Raw genomic sequence first — 20,766 nt, forward strand, 5'->3', positions numbered from 1 at the left:
AGTCTCCAATATATAAAATACCTCAAATCTGTATGTACTTAAAACTACTTACTGTTAGTAGAAAAATTACTTTCATGAAGAGATGAAAAGAGCTGGTTAATAGCCTACTAAAATGCATATAAAATGACTGAGTTTACAGAACACAGAGGTGCTTGAAAGTCTTTTTTAGGAGATTGCTAGAACACCTTTCAGATATATGTATGTGTGTGTGTGTGTGTGTGTGTGTGTGTGTATTCCCCCACAACCACCACCACCAATATTATTAGTGACTCCTTTTTTCACCCACGGTAAAAAACAAAAGCAAACAAAAAAACAAATTTAGGACCTTAAGAGCCAAATCAATGAGATTTCACTGAACTTAATTTTTTAAAACATTATGAGATCAGGGACACCTGGGTGGCTGAGCGGGTTAAGTCTCTGCCTTCGGCTCAGGTCATGATCTCAGGGTCCTTGGATAGAGCCCCACATTGGGCTCTCTGCTCAGCAGGGAGCCTGCTTCCCCCTCCTCCTCTACCTGCCTCTCTGCCTACTTGTGATCTCTCTGTCAAATAAGTAAATGAAAACCTAAATATAAATAAATAAATTTTTTTTTAAAAAGGTGGCTGGACCATTTGAAAAAAAAAATGATGAGATGATATGAAGCCATTCTCCTGTCATACACACTACCATCAAGATAACTTCTTTTCGGGATGCCTGGATGGCTCAGTCGGTCGGGCCGCTGCCTTTGGCCTGGGTCATGATCCCAGAGTCCTGGGATCAGAGTCCCTCATCAGGCTCCTTGCTCATCGGGGAGCCTGCTTTTCTCTCTGCCTTTGCCTGCCATTCTGCCTGCTTGTGCGCGCTCTCTCTCTCTCTCTCTCTCTCTCTGATAAATAAATAAATAAATAAATAAAATCTAAAAAAAAAAAAAAAAAAAAGGTAACTTCTTTCCCCCGACTAGATTCAATGTTAAAACAAAGGGCAGGTACTTACAGCAACTATTTTGTCATTCACTTGAATCTGGCCGTTGTGGTAAGCAGCACTGCCAGGTATTATACTTTTCACATAAATCCCGGAAGCCTCCCCTGAGATGCACAGAAACATATGGAAAAAGGAAGAAAGCTCTAATTAGACCTTGATTGCCAAATTCATATCAAGAGGTTAATTAGCTACAGGGGCTGATGCGAGTCTTGATAAACACTATTTTGAACACAAGCAGAGAAATTGATGGATTATTTCAAACTGTCACCATCACAAATGACCCGAATTTGAAATGATGTGACTGATGACTATTTCTGGAAAAATAATCAGTAATGGAAGCTTGATGAAATGCACTCTACTGTAAGCTGGAATTCAGAGAGCCTAGGCAGTCTCATCCTCTTCTCTTAGGCTGTCCCCTTTCTTCCCGCTGCCTTGGAAACTTACCACTTTTCACCAGCACTAAGACAAGGGTCTCCTACCTGGTCTTCCCTGCCTACATTTAGTTTGCTGCTCATGTTAGCTTCCCAGACTTTCCCAGAAAAGTACACACAGTGTTTAAAAAAGAAAAAAGAAAAGAAAGAAAGAATTTCAGCAACATTAAATAATCTTCACATTATAAAATATTTAAATACAAACAAACGGCTAAATAAAAATTACAACTATATAAAAAGTATACACGCCTATAGGCAAAGACTAGAAGAGAAACTGGAAAATGAAAAACCGTAACTCTGGATGATTTTATTGTTTTATTCTTTTATTTCAAATGAACTTGTAATACTGTCCACAGAAGAAAACTAAACATCAATGAATTCCTATTGCCTACATAATAAAATGTAAATTTCACAGAAACATATTCAAGGACCTCCATAATCTGCGGAAAACTTTACTTATCTTCCAATTGCCATCCTTCCAAGGCAAAAGTTCACAGACACAAGACTCTCGATATTTCACCAAAACGTTAAGTATTGTCGTGATGTTATCCCTTTACTTATTAATTTTTTCTTCCTATAAAACTCATCCTTTCTACCAAAATCCTTTTTCATGCCTAGCACAAATGCCTCTTTGTGAATTCTTTATTTTTTTCTGTCGAATTTAATCTTTCACCTGCCATATGATGATAGTTTGCTTATAGCTCTGACAAGACACGTATTTCATTTATCCTTAAACAATTATGTTATTTACATATTTCTTCCTCTGACGAGTCTTTTCTTAGATTTGTTTTTCTATCCCTTTCAGAACCAAGCAAAGTAACCCCCTTAAAAATCCAATGAATAGAACAAGGCAAAAATTACTCCAAAAGTCTGCATGTCAAATAGCAAACTGAATTTTTAACTGTTCTAGTTTTTGGATTTACCATTGCCTCCCTCTCCCAAAGTGCCCAAACTTCTTTTGAGAGTGAAGAAGTAAGATGACTCTCTATTCAGTAACATAAATATCAAATTTTCTCAATTTTCTATCAGTTATTTACCTTCATTTTACTTGCTGTGTATATTATATTGTTAGGTAAGAACACTGCAAAAACTTACTATAATAAAGGTTCATAAGCCATAAGTTTAGGAACTAAGCCATCATTTCTCTAACCTGACAGCATATTAAGAGCTATTCAATATAGCTTTTTTTCTCAACACTATTTTATAATCCATACTTAGCTCTTTTGGAATTCATTTAAATTCTGAACCTAATAAAGGTGGCACTTGGAAAAATCTAAAGGTCTGAAAACAGTTATTTCATTAGGCTAAAATAGCACAAGGTGGTCTGACATGAATTTCATTCAGGACTTTGAATACATTAGCACTCTTAATCTTTCCACCTGCTGTAAGTATGCAAAATAATAGTTTTTTTTAAATTAACTTTCTAATCTTGCTACTTTTTTAAAAGATTTTATTTATTTACTTGACAGAGAGATCACAAGTAGGCAGAGAGGCAGGCAGAGAGAGAAGGGGAAGCATGCTCCCTGCTGAGCAGAGAGCCCGATGTGGGGCTCGATCCCAGGACCCCGAGACCATGACCTGAGCCAAAGGCAGAGGCTTAAGCCACTGAGCCACCCAGGCACCCCTAATCTCACTATTTTTAAAAACTAGAACATTTCATTAACTCTGAATTCATGTTACTAGCAAATATTTATCCAAAAGGTTTATTTTTCCTTACTCTAATTATTGTATTATAATTATAGAGTAACTCTTAACAATAAAAGTTACCAAAGCTTTGCATGTAGTAGTTAAGGGAGTGTTATTCAGAGATACTTGGGCCATGTATGTATTCTCACAATAGAATCCCTTTATATGACAGGAAAATAATTCTAATTAAAGAATTTGTTTTATTTTTTTTTCAGTAATTATAATAATACTTTTTAATATTCATAATATGAAATATATACAGTAGGGGCGCCTGGGTGACTCAGTGGTCAAGCGTCTGCCTTCGGCTCAGGTCATGATCCCAGGGTACTGGGATTGAGGCCCGCATCGGGCTCCCTGCTCAGCAGGAGGCCTGCTTCTCCTTCTCCCCCTTCCCCTGCTTGTGTTCCCTCTCTCACTGTGTCTCTCTCTGTCAAATAATAAAATCTTTAAAAAAAAAAAAGAAATATATACAGTAATCCTTTTACGTTATCACATCTAAAATGGCATAATAAGTAACAGTCACAATATTTAAAGTATATCTTAGAAAAAGAGAAGACACAATTCAAATATTACACATTGAGTTGGGTAATTAAATCCTTTTGTTAATGACAATCAAGTCAGCTATAAAACTCCTGAGATAAAACTAATTCTCTAATCATGGAAATGTAACTGGCTGCCACTATAGATACATGGTTTTATTTTTCAGTATTGAAATTAAAATTTGCAGATATTTAATTTTACTACCTAGAAACCTTAACATCCTTTACAATTTTTCCAAATATAAAATAGAAATGATTCATTTACCTGTATGAGCAGTTCCAATATAGCCAACAATTCTAATCCCAAGACTCTGTCCATCTTTTTTCACGAGTTCAACATCATAAGTTTCAAAAAAAGAACTGTCCTAAAAGGAAAAAACAATTTTAAGTATACATAATATTTAGTTCTATAACTGTGTGTAGTCAATTTGTGCATGGTTTGTCAAGTACTTTTTTAGAACTTGTGGCAGAATCTTACGATAGTCCCCAGGACTTTTGATTCCTAGTGCTATTCCTGTGTTTATGTTCCAGGATATGGCAAAAGGGAGATTATCCAGGTGCATCTAATCTGATTGGGGGCCTTTCAAAAGCAGAGTTTTCTGGCCGGCAGCAGAGAAAGGAGTGAAAATGAAACATAAAGGCTGGACCTGTCGGTTGAAGATGAGGGGGTCTCGTGAGACCTGGGGGACTGGGGACCTGGTGGAACTGAGAGAGAGCCTTAGCTGACAGTCAGCAAAGGAAAGAGACTTCAGTCCGACAGCTACAAGGACCAGTATTCAGCCAACAACTCAAATGAGCTTAGAAATGGACTGGCCCTGCCCAAAAAAAAAAGACAGAAATGGACTGTCCCCAGAGCATCCAGATAAGAGTCCAGCCAGCCCTTAATTTTGGCCATACAGGAATCTAAGCAGAGAGCCCACCCAAGCCCAGCCAGGCTTCCTACCTACACAACTGTGAACTAACAAAGCCTGCTCTTTTAAGCCACGAAGTTTGTGATTTTATTTTATTTTTTTTTTTGGAGAGAGAGAGAGACAGAGACAGAGAATGCATGAGACACAGGGCTTGATCCATGACCCTGAGACCATGACCTGAGCCAAAATCAAGCATCAGACGCTTAACCAACTGAGCCACCCAGGTGCCCCTTGTGATAATTTGTTATACAACAATAGAAAACTAATACAGCCACTTAGGGAAAAACTCAGGATAAATTTTTACCTTAAAAAAAAAAAAGTAAAGAAAAATTTAGGAACAGATGGTAAGAATTACTATGAATAATAATAATTGGGAGCAAAAAATATCAAACTAAAACTTAATTTCATTACTCGCCTTCTAATTTAAAATACTTCTTTAAAAAAATTAAGTGTCTAAAAACTCGATTCAATTCAAAACACTAACATTAGAAAGGAAATATCTCATTGCATCAAATTCTTACTTATCACACAGTTACACTGGTCCCCACCACTGAACTGAAGACTCTGGAGAGCTAGAGTAATAGAGGGGAAGAAAGTGGCTGTAATCAGTTTGGAGAGGAAAGCAAAAATGTTAAGACCTTTGACAGAAAATTTCCATTCACAAGGTTCCAAAAGGGAGACACACACAATCTTCTAGACCAGCCCCTCCAGTCCACATGAAGAGGTCTCCCACCTCTTCCCACCAAAGTCACTTCTCCTTTCTTCTTTCCCCGGCCTCTCCTTTTAAAACTATTTCTTTCCTTTCGCTTTATTAACCCTTGAGTCAGAGCCTGTGAAATTACTGGAAAGATCTTGGAATGAACCAGAAAGATCTGAATTCAAATCCCAGCTTGGCAACTGACTTCTTTTATTTTTTGAGATCAGCACCTGAGCTGACTGAGATCAAGAGTCGTATGCCTAACTGACTGAACCACCAGGTGCCCCTCACTCTATGACTTTTAAACGAGTAATTTGGACTTGAGTTCCTTCATCTAATATGATCTTATCTTGATGAAAGGATAGGCCTATCTTGCAGAATTCCTGTGAGGATTTCAAATGACCTAGACAATTCTAGATGTTTGATAATACTAATTTTTTTTTATTTTTGTTTTGTTTTTTTTATTTTTCAAAAAAATTTTTTATTTTTTTGATATTTCAACAATTTTGATTATTATATTATTATGATGACTATAATAAATATTATCTATTCCCTTTGTTCATTCTGTTCATATCTAATTCATATATTGACCAGTATTGAGTTTCCCTCCAACATGTGGATGTCTCCTCACCACTCTCATGAAATAGAAATGGCAAGTATTGGGGTGCCTAGATGGCTTGGTCAGTAGAGCATGCAACTCTCGATCTTGGGGTCATAAGTTGAAGCCCCACATTGGGAGCAGAGCTTAAAGTAAATAAAAAAGGGGTGCCTTGGTGGCTCAGTGGGTTAAGCCTCTGCCTTCTGCTCAGTCATGATCTCAGGGTCCTGGGATCGAGCCCCGGATCACGCTCTCTGCTCGGCAGGTAGCCTGCTTCCCCCTCTCTCTCTGCCTGCCTCTTTGCCTACTTGTGATCTCGCTCTGTCAAATAAATAAATAAAATCTTTTAAATAAATAAATTTTTTTAAAAGGCTTTCTTTAAAAAAAAAAAAGGAATGGCAAATACTATTATTTTCCAATTTACAAATGAGTAGCTGAATTTCAGGGAGTTTGGATAACTTAATGCTGAGAAACAGCAAAAACCAAAATCAAACTTGTGTGATGTCTCTCATCTGGGTTCTCCTCTGCTTCCCTGGTAAGCACTGAGGCACTACTCCCACCCACGTGGCACTTTGAGTCGAAGGCACTTCTAATCTTGCAGAGTCTCATACCCAGTGCGTGAGGAGAAAGAATGGTTCGTATACTCACAGCACTAGGGCTCTTGTGAGCTACAGCAGGCAGGGCAACAGGTAAGGCTGCAGGGGTAGGAGGGGTTACGGAAACTGCACCCACAGGCGCTCTTGCAACAAGCATGCGGACTGAGTTTCCACAGTTCCTTAGCACTTGCGCAACTTGCTCGCTGGTCATTCCCTGCACATCTGTGCCACCGATCTTCAAGATGTGGTCCCCTGTCTGGAGTCTTCCATCCTTTAGTTGAAGAACAAAACAAAATTACTCCAAGAAATCAATGATCTAACTTCACTGGCTAATAACCAATTCCTCGGACTTTCAGTTCTGATAGAACGGCTGACAGAGAAGCCATCTATAATAGCTACAAACAATATAACAGTTTTAATGAATGCTGAACTGGCAACAGGGAAAAGGAAATCTTTGGGGGAAAAAAAAAGATGGGGTGGAGGATGTGTTCAAAAGAGGAAGAGTAACCAGAATTCTAATATGGCCATTGCCTTGAGGGCATCATTTCATGCCTAATGGCCTAGACCCAGGGTATTCATGACCACAAAGGAAAGGAAGAGATCAGAAAACCCTGGGCCTCAAGAACGGAAGGAGGTTGGATCCGAGGCCTCTGGCATCAAGCTACGAACTCTGAAGGTGAACAAACTCAGTGGCTCTTTTAAGGATCAGCAAGATGTCAGTGTGGCTGGAAAGGATGAGCAAAGAGGAGAGTAATCAGGAGGAGATGGGAGCATCAGCTAGAGCTCAGCAGTACAGAGCATTTGCTCTGAGCTGGGGGGAAGGGAAGTCATGAAGCATTCTGAACAGAGAAGGGACATTATCTGATGTGCTTTTACCAAGATCCCTCAAGCTTCTGTGCTGAAAAGAGACTACAGGACGGGAAGCAACAGAAGCAGAGATACCAGTAAGGAGGCTAAACCAACAATCCAGAAAGAGATAGCAATAGCCTTTGGACTGGGTTAGCAGTTGGTGTGCTGAGAAGGAGACTCTAGATGTATTCTCAGTGACCTCTCAACAGGCTCTAACAGCTTCTACACGAGGTGTGACGGGAAAAATCTCCCAAGTTTTTACCCCAAGCAACTGGAGATACAGAGCTGCTTATTAATTGAGAGAAAGAGCACTGCTGAGGAATGGATGGGTGGGAACAGAAATCAGGAGTCTAGTTTTAGAGATATCCAGTCAGAGATCCTATTAGACATGCAAGTGGAGATGTCAACTATGCAGCTGGATATACAGATCTGGAGTTCAGGAGGGAGGTCCAAACCACATGTTTAAATTTAGGAGTCATTAGCATATATAACATATTTGAAGTCAGGATTCTGGGAGAATTTAGAGAAAGAATACATCATGTTCCATTTCTTAAGCTGGGGATATGTACCTGGTTATTATTATTATTTAAAATATTTTATTTCTTAAACTAAGTGATACACACAGTGGTGGTTACTGTCATTATTTAAAAATCTGCACAGCCATTACACATATTCTTTTATATGCACTTTTAAAGGTTTCATACCCAAAAAAATTTTTTAAATTATCAAAAAGTACATCAGGTCAAAATGTTTTAACATTTCCATTCTATATACATTTGTCAAATTCTTAAAACAGCAGATCCATCTGCATTTTGTTTCATCAGAAATTTTTAATTCTCTTTACTTACCTTTACTATATTAGAGTTACCAAGATGTAAACATAGCTGACTATAAAAGATTACACTTGCCTAGCACTCTACAGGTCGAAAATCACTTTTCACATATCATCTCACTTAGAGAGGGACAACTTTAAAATGAGTAAATGGGATTCAGAAAGGTTGACTGACCTGACCAAGGTCGCAAAGCTAAGAAGCGAACCAAAGTTCAACCCAGTAAAAAAACAAAAAATAAAAATAAATAAAAAGCCTGAAGACTAAAAAGTCTAGGGGTGCCTTGGTGGCTCAGTGGGTTAAAGCCTCTGTCTTCAGCTCAGGTCATGATTCCACGGTCCTGAGATTAAGCCCCACATCGAGCTCTCTGCTCAGCAGGGAGCCTGCTTCCTTCCTCTCTTTGCCTCTCTGCCTACTTGTGATCTCTATCTGTCAAATAAATAAGTAAAATCTTAAAAAAAAAAAAAGACTAAAAAGTCTATTTTCCATCTTTCCTTTTCTCCAATTTTGCAGAACTCTGAATGAAGGAAGGTACGAGATCCAAATACTGAGTAAAAAGCTATGGGATTTGTTGTGAAGTCTGCAGAAGGCCCTAGAAGCAACTGGAAGAGAAGAGGAGGAAAACAGAAAATGCAATTCAATTCAGAAACACCTGCAAAGACTCAGAGAAAAGACAGATACAAAGAGGAAGTAAGAATTGGTGGATTTCTACTTTGAAGCACTGGTAATCTGATACTGTATCAATGCAACACCCTGAAATAAAACAAGTAACTACTCAAGAGAAAGTCTGGGATTGGGGCGCCTGGGTGGCTCAGCTGGTTAAGCAGCTGCCTTCAGCTCAGGTCATGATGCCGGGGTCCTGGGATCGAGTCCTGCATCGGGCTTCCCACTCAGCGGGAAGACTGCTTCTCCCTCTCCCACTCTCCCTGCTTATGTACCCTCTCTTGCTTTGTCTCTGTCAAATAAATAAATAAAATATTAAAAAAAAAAAAAAAGAAGAAGAAGAAGAAAGTCAGGGGTCATGATGAAAAACACGGGTAAAGCTGCCTCTGTAAATCAAACCGTCCTTGGCCTGACCAAAGAAAAAAGAATATGTCAAATAAGTGAATTTGGCTTGGCCAAAGAAGGGCCCGTCACCGTTAAGTACATATTTAGTCACTTCCTAGGCACTATTTTTTTTCCTATTTTACCTCAATTCAATTTAAAATGATGTAGATAATTTGCATCTGTCACTGAAAGTCAAACATTTTCTTCTTCCAGAAAAACAGGTGTTCTAAGGAATTCATAAGTACAAACACAATCATTAGTCAGATTGATAGGGAAGACACCAAAATGACAGCTACCTTGTTTAAGTCCAGCAGCCCCAAACACTGCATTTTACTGATATTTTTTGATCAACATTCTCCTTCCATAACCTGTCTACTGTGCAAGGAATTTAAAAGGCATAGAGTTCTTTTTATTCTTAAGGGAAACCATAAAGCAATGATAGCCAATAAATAGCTAGGCTAAGATTCAAAGACATAATGTGCTAATCAAACATTCAAATATAAAGTTTATCAACCCAAAGGTTTTTTCAAAAGAGAAAAATTATGCATATAGCCTAAGATAGTACGGAAGGCACATAAATTAAAACAGCTGATGTAATTGGGTACACCACATTATAGTGAAAAGACTAGAAGTATCATTTAGTCACCTTAAAAAAAAAAAAAAGATAAAATACTTTAATCCAAGTTAGCAGGTACAGGCTAAAAAATATATTAGTTTGCATTTTAAATTCCCTGATAGGCAGTTGGATGATAATTTCAGTTCAAAAAAATATTTGACGGGCTCTTGGGTGGCTCAGTGGGTTAAAGCCTCTGCCTTTGGCTCGGGTCCTGGGATAGAGCCCCGCATGGGGCTCTCTGCTCAGCGGGGAGCCTGCCTCCCCCTCTCTCTCTCTGCCTGTCTCTCTGCCTACTTGTGATCTCTGTCTGTCAAATAAATAAATAAAATCTTAAAAAAAAAAAATTTGAGGGGCACCTAGCTGGCTCAGTGAGCAGAGCATGAAACTCTTAATATAACGGTCATGAATTCAACCCCCACATCGGGCATGCAGCCTACTTTAAAAAAAAATAACAAAAAAAAATTTAAGACATTTTAATAAATATATTAAATAAACTATTAGAAAACCTAAAGAAACCTAAGTTTGAGCTACAAAATAAATCCAATTTGTCTCCTGGAAAACCAAAACACAGAAAATAAAATTATTATTAGCTTTGATTCCAGGCCAGTGCTATCATTGGTCTTTAATCAAAAGGCAACATAGGCAGAAAACAGCAAATTTATAAAATAAACACTCCCTCAAAGAATTAAAGATACTACATCTAAAAAGATCTATCCCACCCTCCTCAAATTCCCAAAGCCCTCATTAACTGGTTTTTAAGGATAAGGAAAAGATGTTTATAGACTCACTCAAAGCAAAATTTCTTGGGAATAATCAACTATTCAGTGGCCTCAAGCTGGGCCTTGCTTATTCTAGACTGAAAATTCCTCATAGTACACACATCCCTCCAGTCTCTACTTGGTTACATTCCTTCTTAGTATGAAAGACTACTAGATTGTTAACATGACTCATAATATAATTGTTTAATACCAAAAAGTCAATAATTCATAACAACTTTTGAATAGACTGCATTGTTATAGCTACCTTCCAAAGAAAAAGGGGTTCACTCAGTATACCTGATTCCTCTAGAATTTCTCCAGACCACAAGAAAGATACTTCTGTCAAATGAAGTTTTACACTACCCATTTTCTTTCCCCCTTTTTTTTTTTAAGATTTTATTTATTTATTTGACAGAGAGAAACACAGGGAGAGGTAATACAAGGGAGGGGGGGTAGTGGGAGAGGGAGAAGCAGGCTTCCTGCTGAGTAGGGAGCCCAATGTGGGGCTAGATCCCAGGACCCCGGGATCATGACCTGAGGTGAAGGCAGACACTTAACGATTGAGCCACACAGGCACCCCTTACACTATCCATTTTCAATCAAAAACAAAACAAAACAAAAAACTTCTATTGAAAATTTTTGAAATTTTTGCCATAGCTGAACAGAATTCTCAAAAGATGTATGTTTCAGGTACTGTGAATTTCGGAGACTGAGCTTACTGGTACATATAGGCTTACGGATTTACAGGTTTTAAGACTGATGATTATATGCAACAGGTTATAGATTTAAAATATAAGGGCACCTGGGTGGCTCAGATGGTTAGGCATCTGCCTTTGGCTCAGGTCATGATCCCAGGGTCCTGAGATCGAGTCCCACATTGGGCTCCCTGCTCAGCAGGGAGCCTGCTTCTCCCTTTCCCTCAGCTGATTCCCTGCTTGTGCTTTCTCCCTTTCTCTGTCAAATAAATAAATAAAATCTTTAAAAAAAAAAAAAAAAGACTTAAAATACAGATTCTAGGGACGCCTGGGTGGCTCAGTCAGTTAGGCCACTGCCTTCAGCTCAGGTCATGATCCCAGGGTCCTGGGATCGAGTCCCACATCAGGCTCCTTGCTCCACTGGGAGCCTGCTTCTCTCTCTGCCTCTGCCTGCCACTCTGCCTGCTTGTGCGTTCACTCTCTCTCTCTCTCTCTCTCTGACAAATAAATAAATAAATAAAATCTTTAAAAAAAAAAAATACAGATTCTAAGTCCTTTAGCTCCCCTTTCACGATACCATGTAATTTTTCTATCCATGGAATTGGCCCTGATTGCATTTAGTGATTGGTCACTGTAACTAAATCTCAACAAGTGTTTCTTAAAAAGCTCCAATGAATCAATATTTTTCAATTTCATTTACTTTATAACATTAGAGGCAGTAGACAGCAGAAGGACAAGTACAGGCTTTGGGGTCAGACACACCCAAGTTCAAATCCTGGCTCTACTTTGATCAAACTGTTATAGTCAAACATCAGTTATTTATTCTTCCTAAACCTCAGATCCCTCTTAAACAAAATGGGAATAAATCCCTCGCTCACTGATTTGTGAGCATTAAACTCAATACTATAGTAAAGTCTTAAGTCTAATGCTCTGCTTATAGCAAATCATCAAATACATCCATTTCTGACACCCGTTTAGGCTGTAGAGACCTCAGTTAGGTGTTCCGGGGCTCACTCCCTCAACTGTACCCATCTTTTAAACTACATATATATATATATATATATACACATATATATATATACACATATATATATATATATATGCTATAAACACAAAAGGAAATATAAAGGGCTATTTCATGAAACTCTTCTAAGCAAGAAATACTGACTTCCTTCTCCAACTTTCTATTATCTCATTTTATATTCTTTGAAGAAAGTAAGATTGATTAACCCCATTAGCTGAACATAGGTATCACTTTATGATCAATCTTGATCACATCTACACTAATGACTTAAGACATCTATATTCCCTTACCATAAAGATTGCCACAGTCAACAGTGAGCATTAATATTCAAAACATGAGTACATTTTAATTAAAAGCAATAATTCCCTTTCATTCTTTTAAAGCTATGACCAGTCTACATGAGCAAAAACTTACAAAGCCTTAGAAACAATGCATAGAGCCAGTTCAAGAGATCTTAAATGCCATTAGCTGAGATGAGAAGAGAGAGGGGATGGCTCTCTCTCCTATGCTTAGGCCTCACCATAGTCCCTTACAGGAAAACGCCAATAATTCTGTTGTTTCTAGAGCTGGCTATTTAGATAAGCTTAGACCAACCCTGGACAAGAATACATCTGGAAAACAAAAACATTAGGATGAACTTTAGATAAATAGATTTAAGCCATAAAAGACACACTTCAGAGTTAAACAGATGTGGACTCAATCTTGACTTTGTCATTTCCTAGTTGAGTAGCCTTGGGCAATTTCTTAACAGTTTCCATATCTATAATTTGAAAATAAAATTTATGACTGTCTTCAGGATTACATAAGAATAATGTATATCAGGCAGATAACAATGTCTGGTATAAACATTTGCTTCTGCATCATGACTGATGGGCATACCCCAACCCCCTCCTTGATGACCTGAAATAGTGACAAGCCCTTCCAGTAAAGGCTGAAAATAAGACCTGGGCCTTTCCCAAAAGTGTCTCAAAGGGATTAATTTGGGAAACTGCACATCGTATTCTCCTTGTGACAATTCTTAATGCACATTAGGATATTAAAAGCTCAGAAAATTCTTACAGTAAAAAAAAAGTCTATTTGATTTTGTTTAACTTGCTGTTTTCTAAATTTATCTGACCCTTTGTTTTTCACAGTAACTACTCCACTTTGCATCTTGAAAAATGCTACTCCAGCAAACAAGCTGATGAAAATTGCTAAGGGGGGTGGGGGGATGTGAGAAAAGATATCAAAATACTCCACAATACCTCATTCTTTTTCAGGTTACAAAAAATTTCCAAAAACCCTTAAGAATGTATTTTCTGCCACAGTTGTGTTTTAAAGATCCATAAAATGACAATTCACAGCCTTTTTGGTCTCAGAAACCCTTCACATTCTTAATTATTGAGGGTAGAGAAATGGGCATTACAAAAACACACAGGAAACTTTCGTGGGTGTTGGATATGCTCATTTTCTTCACTGAGGAGACAGATGGTGTAATGGTGAAAGCTTATGTGCTACCTTGGCTAGGCTATGGTACCCAGTTTTTTGGTCAAACACTAGTCTAGCTGTTACTGTGAAGGTATTTTGGAGGTATATATGATGAACATCTACAACTGCTTGATTTTAAGAACATTACCCTTGATAACAGGGGTGAGGTGGGGAGGGGCTCCATCAAATCAGTTGTAGGCCTGAAGAGCAAAAACTGAGATTTCCTTGAGAGAAAGGAATTCTGTCTTAAGACGGTAACAAAAATCCCACCTGAGATTCCTAAGAAATCTTGCCAACCAGCCCTACAAATTGTTAAGTCCAGACTGAAGTATTAACTCTTGCCTGAGTTTCTACCCTGCTAGCCTGCCCTCTATATTTCGACTTGCCAGTGAACATATGTCAAATTTATTAAACCATATACTTTACCTATGTGCAGTATATTGTATATCAATTATATCTCAAAAATTACTGAGAATCTCAAAGAGCTTCTGCTTATGTGGTTCTCTCTGTTGTTATCTACTAAATTAGAAAATAGCACAGGGGCCCCTGGGTGGCTCAGATGGTTGGGCATGTGCCTTCAGCTCAGGTCATGATCTCCAGGTCCTGGGATCGAGCCCTACATCAGGCTCCCTGCTTGGCGGGGAGGCTGCTTCTCCATCTCCTTCTGCCTCTCCCCCTGCTTGTGCTCTCTCTCCCTCTCAAATGAGTAAATAAAATCTTAAAAAAAAAAAAAAGTAGAGACATTTTTAAAATGTTTAATACATATAATATACTAATACATATTCCTATATGTTGATGCATACACTTTTTATTTTGAAAATAAAAGCTGTATTTTCTACCACAAAATGGTGAGAAGAGTGGTATTTTAAAATATTTTTGGAAATCCCTTCAATAGCTGGCTTAAAAGATGACAACTGGCTTTGCACATCTGCTTTAGCATTCAGTACACTGTAATATGTTGTTTTGGCTGAAGTATATAAAGAAAATCTGGCCTCAATTAGATACATAGTTGGAAAATGGACGAGTATTTTAACAGCTCTTCGAGTCTATTCTTCTCTGATAACACACCAAAACTTGACAAGTTGTGGTTTCTTAAAGATCCGTTGCAATGTGGAATCTGCAACTTCATCAACAAACTTTCAAATTCTGTCTCATTACCATCTATTGATCAATCTTGAATCCTGAATGGACATTTTACATATATATTATCATACCACACACTGATCTTCAGGAAATACTGATCCACAGACTCAAGCAGATCTTCCAAATATTGACATATTTCATTATATAATATTTTAAAAATCATTACTAATATCAGCAATAATCTAATCAGAAAAGTGTTTAAATGTTGGAAAATGTCAAGCTCATGGTAAAACACAACTTTTCCAGAATTCTAATTTTTGCTTGAAAGTTCAAATTTTATCATCACCCACAAATGCTGTCAGCTATTTTCCTTGAAGTGACAGGCTTACTTCATTCATTTTCAAAGAAATGTCTGCCAAGCACCCAAGTCTGAATAAACATAATTTTTCTGTCAATTACTCTTTCAAAAATAAAAATGCTATTCCAGATTGGTGGTTGCCAGAAGTTGGGGGCGGGGAGGTAGCAGGTGGGCAAAATGTGTGAAAATGGTCAAAAGGTACAAACTTCCAGTCATAAAATAAATAAGTCATTGGGATATAATGTACAGTGTGGTGACTATAGTTAAAAATACTGTATTGTATACATGAAAGTTGCTGAGGCAGTAGACCTTTTGTTTTTGTTTTTTTTTCCTAAGATTTTATTTATTTATTTGACAGACAGCAATCACAAGTAGGCAGAGAGGCAGGCAGAGAGAGAGAGGAGGAAGCAGGCTCCCCGCTGAGCAGAGAGCCCGATGTGGGGCTCGATCCCAGGACCCTGGGATCATGACCCGAGCCGAAGGCAGAAGCTGTTTTAACAGACTGAGCACCCAGGCACCCCGGCAGTAGATATTAAAAGTTCTCATCACAAGAAAAAAAATGTAACTATGTGTGGTGGTGGATGTTAACCAGACTACTGTGGTGGTCATTTCATAGGATAAAACATCAAATCATGTTGTACAGCTGAAACTCATATAACATTATATGTCATATTTCAAAAAAACTTTTTCGAATGAGAGCTAAATATTTAAAAATTTTTTTTCATGTTTTCCATATAAAAAAGTGGCTAGTTTGTCTCACAGATATGTTTCTCAAACCAACCGTTGTAACTCTGTATGTGGCAGAAGTGCTATGCGGTATATGTCCCATTTTGTCACTCAATATTAAAAAGACATGCACTGAAATGTCAAAATTTGCCAGCTATAATCATTTTTTGCTGTGCTTTCTTAAGACTACTCTTTTGTTGCAACCACGTGGTAGAGAAGAACACCATGACCACCAGCATGGTTTGATGCCATTTCCTTGTTTTAATCCCACAGGTCCCCTGCAAGAGTTTCAGGGAGCCCCACAAAGCAAACTCTGAAAGCAGCTTCTCTAAATACAAGTGGAGGCTGAAAACAGAAATATTAGCAGCTCCATAGTATGTGTAAGATGAAACCTTGAATAGAAATGGGGAGCTGAGGAATTTACCTCAAAGCTGCATTTGCAAGTCCATTTTTCCTTATGCTTATCAGAAGGGTTATATTTGTAGGTAACTAAATATCAATTAGTGAAATTTACATACTATTCTGATTATCATGGACAGTTCACAAAACTATGGCCTTATTATTAAGTGGCATCATAACTAAATTTCTGGACTACTTTTCTAAAAACTAAATTCAATGTTTAACATTTTCTTCAATGTAAAACTAAGCAGAAATAGTTCATAAGTTTTAAAATGGCCTGCTTTCAGGGGCATCTGTCTGGCTCATGTGCAGCATGTGACTCTTGATCTGAGGACTGTAAATTCAAGCCCCATGTTAAGCATGGAGCCTGGTTTTAAAAAAAAGAAAAAAAAAAGGCCCACTTTCAGTTTAAACACTGCTAAATAATGAACTGTAGTCATTTGACTTATAACGCCAGAAAACTCTAATTCAAGTGAAATTTACCACATACAATATTGGGGCAAATGTTTATAATCACTGTACCTTCCAAGTTTAGCATTTACGTGCTTGAAAGATACACTGGGAGAGAATACAGATATTCAAAATACAGTATCCATTAACACCTCTTCAACAAAAAATATTGTCCTCTGATGGAATCAAGAAGACTGTCAACCACAAGCCAAGAAAAAAGAAGTTGACTTAGGAAATGTTTCTAATAAAGCCAAGTGAGTATATGTTATCATTCATGGGAATAAAAAAATTTTTTAGCAACACATAAATTCTCGTTATGGAATCCTATATCCTAATAATTCATGTTATGAAATTACATTTCAACCCACACAATTTAAACTGTATGACACCAAAATGAGAACAAACAAGTCAACTTACTCGATCTGCTAATCCTCCAGGAACGATCGTCCTCACAACCACACCACTTGATTTTCCTCCAACTATTCCAAAACCTAATCCAGAGCCATCATTAATGAGCTCAACATCTTCAATATGCCCCCAATGAACCTACAAATCAATGGCAAATAAAAGCCAACATGTTAGTGAAACAGGTACTTAGCTTTCCAAGACAATAATTACTAAAGTAGAAGATATACCACAAATTGAACATGCCTACATGTAATCAGGGCAACTTTCTAGAGGCTAGGAGATATATAAAGATGATTAGATGGCCCCACCCTCGAGAATCATATAACCCAGTAGAAAGATAATCTAAAACACAAATAATTAAAATGAGACAAAAATACTGAATCATAAGACATATAGCTCAAAGAGGATAGAGGCTTGCTGCCTCATTCTCCAGTCTGTACCCAATATCTACACAATGCCCAGCACACAGGAGGAACAAATAAGTATGTGTTTACCTGAATTGAAAGAGAATCTCAAAATATTATAAAGGATGGGGGGGTGGTAAGAGATAAGAAGTCAAATCCAACAAAGAGTTATGGAAATCTTTGAGGAAAAAGTCATGTGTTAAGTGCACTACAGGGAGAAAAAAATAAAAACACATATCCAAGCAAAAGGGAAATGTAGAGCAAAGCGGGACCAAATAACAGAATGAGTCAAGACATGGTCAAAAGATTGGGTTCAGGGGCACCTGGGTGGCTCAGTCATTGGGTGTCTGCCTTAGGCTTGCGTCATGGTCCCAGGATCCTGGGATCAAGCCCCATGTCGTGTTCCCTGCTCAGTGGGAAGCCTGCTTCTCCCTCCCCAACTCCCCCTGCTTGTGTTCCCTCTTGCTGTCTCTGTTAAATAAATAAAATCTTTAAAAAAAAAAAAAAAAGACTGGATTTACTTAACTGGATAAGCAAAGGAATAACTGAAGATTTTAAAAAGGAAGGATAGGGATGCCTGGGTGGCTCAGTCGGTTAAGGGTCTGCCTTCAGCTCAGGTCATGATCCCAGGGTCCTGGGATCGAGCCCCTCATCAGGATCTCATCGGGATCCTGCTCCGCAGAGAGTCTGCTTCTCCCTCTGCCTGCCACTCCCCCTGCTTGTGCTCACGCTCTTTCTCCCTGACAAATAAAATCTTCAAGAAAAAAAAAAAGGAAGGAAGGACAGGAAAAAAGCAGAGGTTTAGGAAGATTAATCTGGCAGCAGTATGAAGGATGAAATGCTGAGGACATGAGGTAAAGAGACTAATTAAGCAGGCTCTTATGTGGGAGAGGAAAGGCAGGCCCCACTGAAGACACGAGCAAAAGGACTACATGAATCAGACTGAGAGACGTTAAGCCTTTTCCCTCTAACTAGTAGGCTTCCATCAGGAATGTGTATTAGGGGCTCCTGGGTGGCTCAGTTGGTTAAGCATCCAACTCTAGATTTCAGCTCAGGTCATAATCTCAGGATGGTGAGATCAAGCTTCTGGCTCTGTGCCCAGCAGGGACTCTGCTTAAGATTCTCTCTCTCTCTCCCTTGGGCCCTCCTCCCCACCCGCTCTCTCTCCAAAATAAATAAATCTTTAAAAAAAAAGAAAGGAAGAAAGAAAAGAAATGTACATTACATTCACATAATCTAGCCACAGAACAAAATTCTCCATCTCAAGCTCAATAGGGTATATTTACTGGTTTTACTATTGTACTGAGTTGGAAGGTTAAAATATTATATGAAGTTGCAAGGTTAAAATAACCAGGGATATTAGGATATGTAATAAATCCAGGTCTGAAACAATATCTAGTATCTGGGAAGTAACAAGATTTGCTAAAATATGCCTGAATTAATGATCACAGCTAATATTCATAGAGTGTATATTCTGCACCAGGCACTGTGCTTAGCTCTTCACATGCATTCTCATTTAATCCGCATATTAAACCATGGATGCGGTTATTAGTTTCAAGGAAAAGCAGAAGAAACTGAGGAGTGGAGGAATCAAGGAAACTTCCTGATAAAACACAGCTAGGAAGTGGAAGAACTGGACTTGACCCCACCTTAGCCTGGCTCCAGAGCCCCTGTTCTTAACCACTATGCAAAGCACTTTCCCACTTTGTTCATTGTATTTATTATGTAAATTGTGCTGTATAAATATCACTGATTACAACAGGAAAAATGTCTATACGTTAATTTGTGTTGTGACCTTGTACTATATCCAGACGGTCTATTGTTTCTTTCACCCCAATGAATGAAAATTAATCAGCCAGCACTTAGTGTTATAAGAAAATAAGATTTATTAGCTTGCATTCTGAAGATGGAGGCCAAAATCTGTAAAACGTTATAAACCAAGTTGAAAGATTCCCAAAAGAGGCATACGCTTTTATTCTTTTAAATTGCTCAGTATACACATTTACATGAAAAGGAAAACTTCTATAATTTTACAGTGTCAACAACCTAGTCATAAACACCCAGTGTCATTTATAAAAATAATGTTTTTGAAATAAATAAAATAACTAAATCTTACTGAAGATATTCAACAGTAAATCTCTAATAAAAACTCTCAGCTTAATTAAGGAACTGCCTACATCTCCAAGGAACTCAAGACTCTTTCCATCACCAAATAAGTTATGCATAATACAACAATTCACCTTCTACATTAAATAATAACCTTAAATAAAAAGAACCACAGGACACTGAAAAAACAAAATAGAATCTTCTGTGAAATATCTTGTTTATTATGCTAACGCTGTATTTAGAGATGTGATCATCTTTCCTAAAGTATGACAAGTAAAATAACACCTTCTAAATGTCTTTATACTTCTTAAGATCAGTAGCATTAATTCAAAATTAAGTTATTTTTCCAAGTTTGCAACTCACTGTTTCAGGCAACGTGGGATCAGTTAGGCTGGCGGAGGTTTTTGTGTGGGCCAGTTCCCTGGCCACAACCAGACGCAGAGATCCAGTGGTTTGTTGTAGTAACGCAATCGCTTGCTGATGGGAAATGTTCTGATCCAGTGGTATGTCATTAATAGCCAGTATCTGGTCATTTTCCCTTAATCTTTGATCCCTTGATAGAATAAGAAAATTCTGTTATAAATGATATAATAGCATCTTTAAAAAAATCTATTATTCAAGCGAAGCCGTTTATTTCTTATGGTACTACTTCACTTAGGACAGTTATTCAAATAATTACATAACAGAGCTCTTCAGAATGCTTCTCATCAAAGCACTTATTAGCTAATTAACTGATTAAGTAGTGCACCCGTAAACGTGTGCATGCACACATGCCCCTGCGTGTGTATACATACACACAAAACCATTTGGCTACAAAAATAACCAAAAGCAATGTGTGGGGCCCCACAGCTAAGGTTTTGGAATAAGAACACTGCCCCCGTTACTGCATAAACCCTATACTTCTGAACCCCTTCCAACCTGACTTCAGTATATACCACACCGGGGCAACTGTATCCTCAAATTCACTGATAATCATCTCTCCAGCAGAGTCATCCAGTCTCAATCAGCCTTTGCTTCTCTGACATCTGTCAACTGTCAGGCCAAACTCTCCTTGAAAATCAACAGATGTTACTTCTAAATCTGTATTTAAGCCTATATTCTCTCTGACCCAGTCCCCAAATGACCAAC

At 38.0% G+C, this 20,766-nt stretch overlaps 1 protein-coding gene across 1 annotated transcript in view; it reads right to left on the minus strand.

The window, feature by feature from the left end:
- PATJ (PATJ crumbs cell polarity complex component) overlaps positions 1 to 20,766 on the minus strand; it is a 362,352-nt gene that overhangs the window by 321,473 nt on the left and 20,113 nt on the right. Inside the window, exons 6-10 of the mRNA XM_080800388.1 lie at positions 20,002 to 20,191; positions 17,138 to 17,266; positions 6,471 to 6,689; positions 3,882 to 3,981; positions 973 to 1,064 (exon numbers count right to left, since the gene is read on the minus strand). Of these exons, the coding sequence (XP_080656514.1) occupies positions 973 to 1,064; positions 3,882 to 3,981; positions 6,471 to 6,689; positions 17,138 to 17,266; positions 20,002 to 20,191 (730 nt within the window). The remainder of the gene's footprint in view (positions 1 to 972; positions 1,065 to 3,881; positions 3,982 to 6,470; positions 6,690 to 17,137; positions 17,267 to 20,001; positions 20,192 to 20,766) is intronic.

This window comes from Martes martes, assembly GCF_963455335.1.
Source record: "Martes martes genome assembly, chromosome: 4".
Lineage (NCBI taxonomy): Eukaryota > Metazoa > Chordata > Mammalia > Carnivora > Mustelidae > Martes > Martes martes.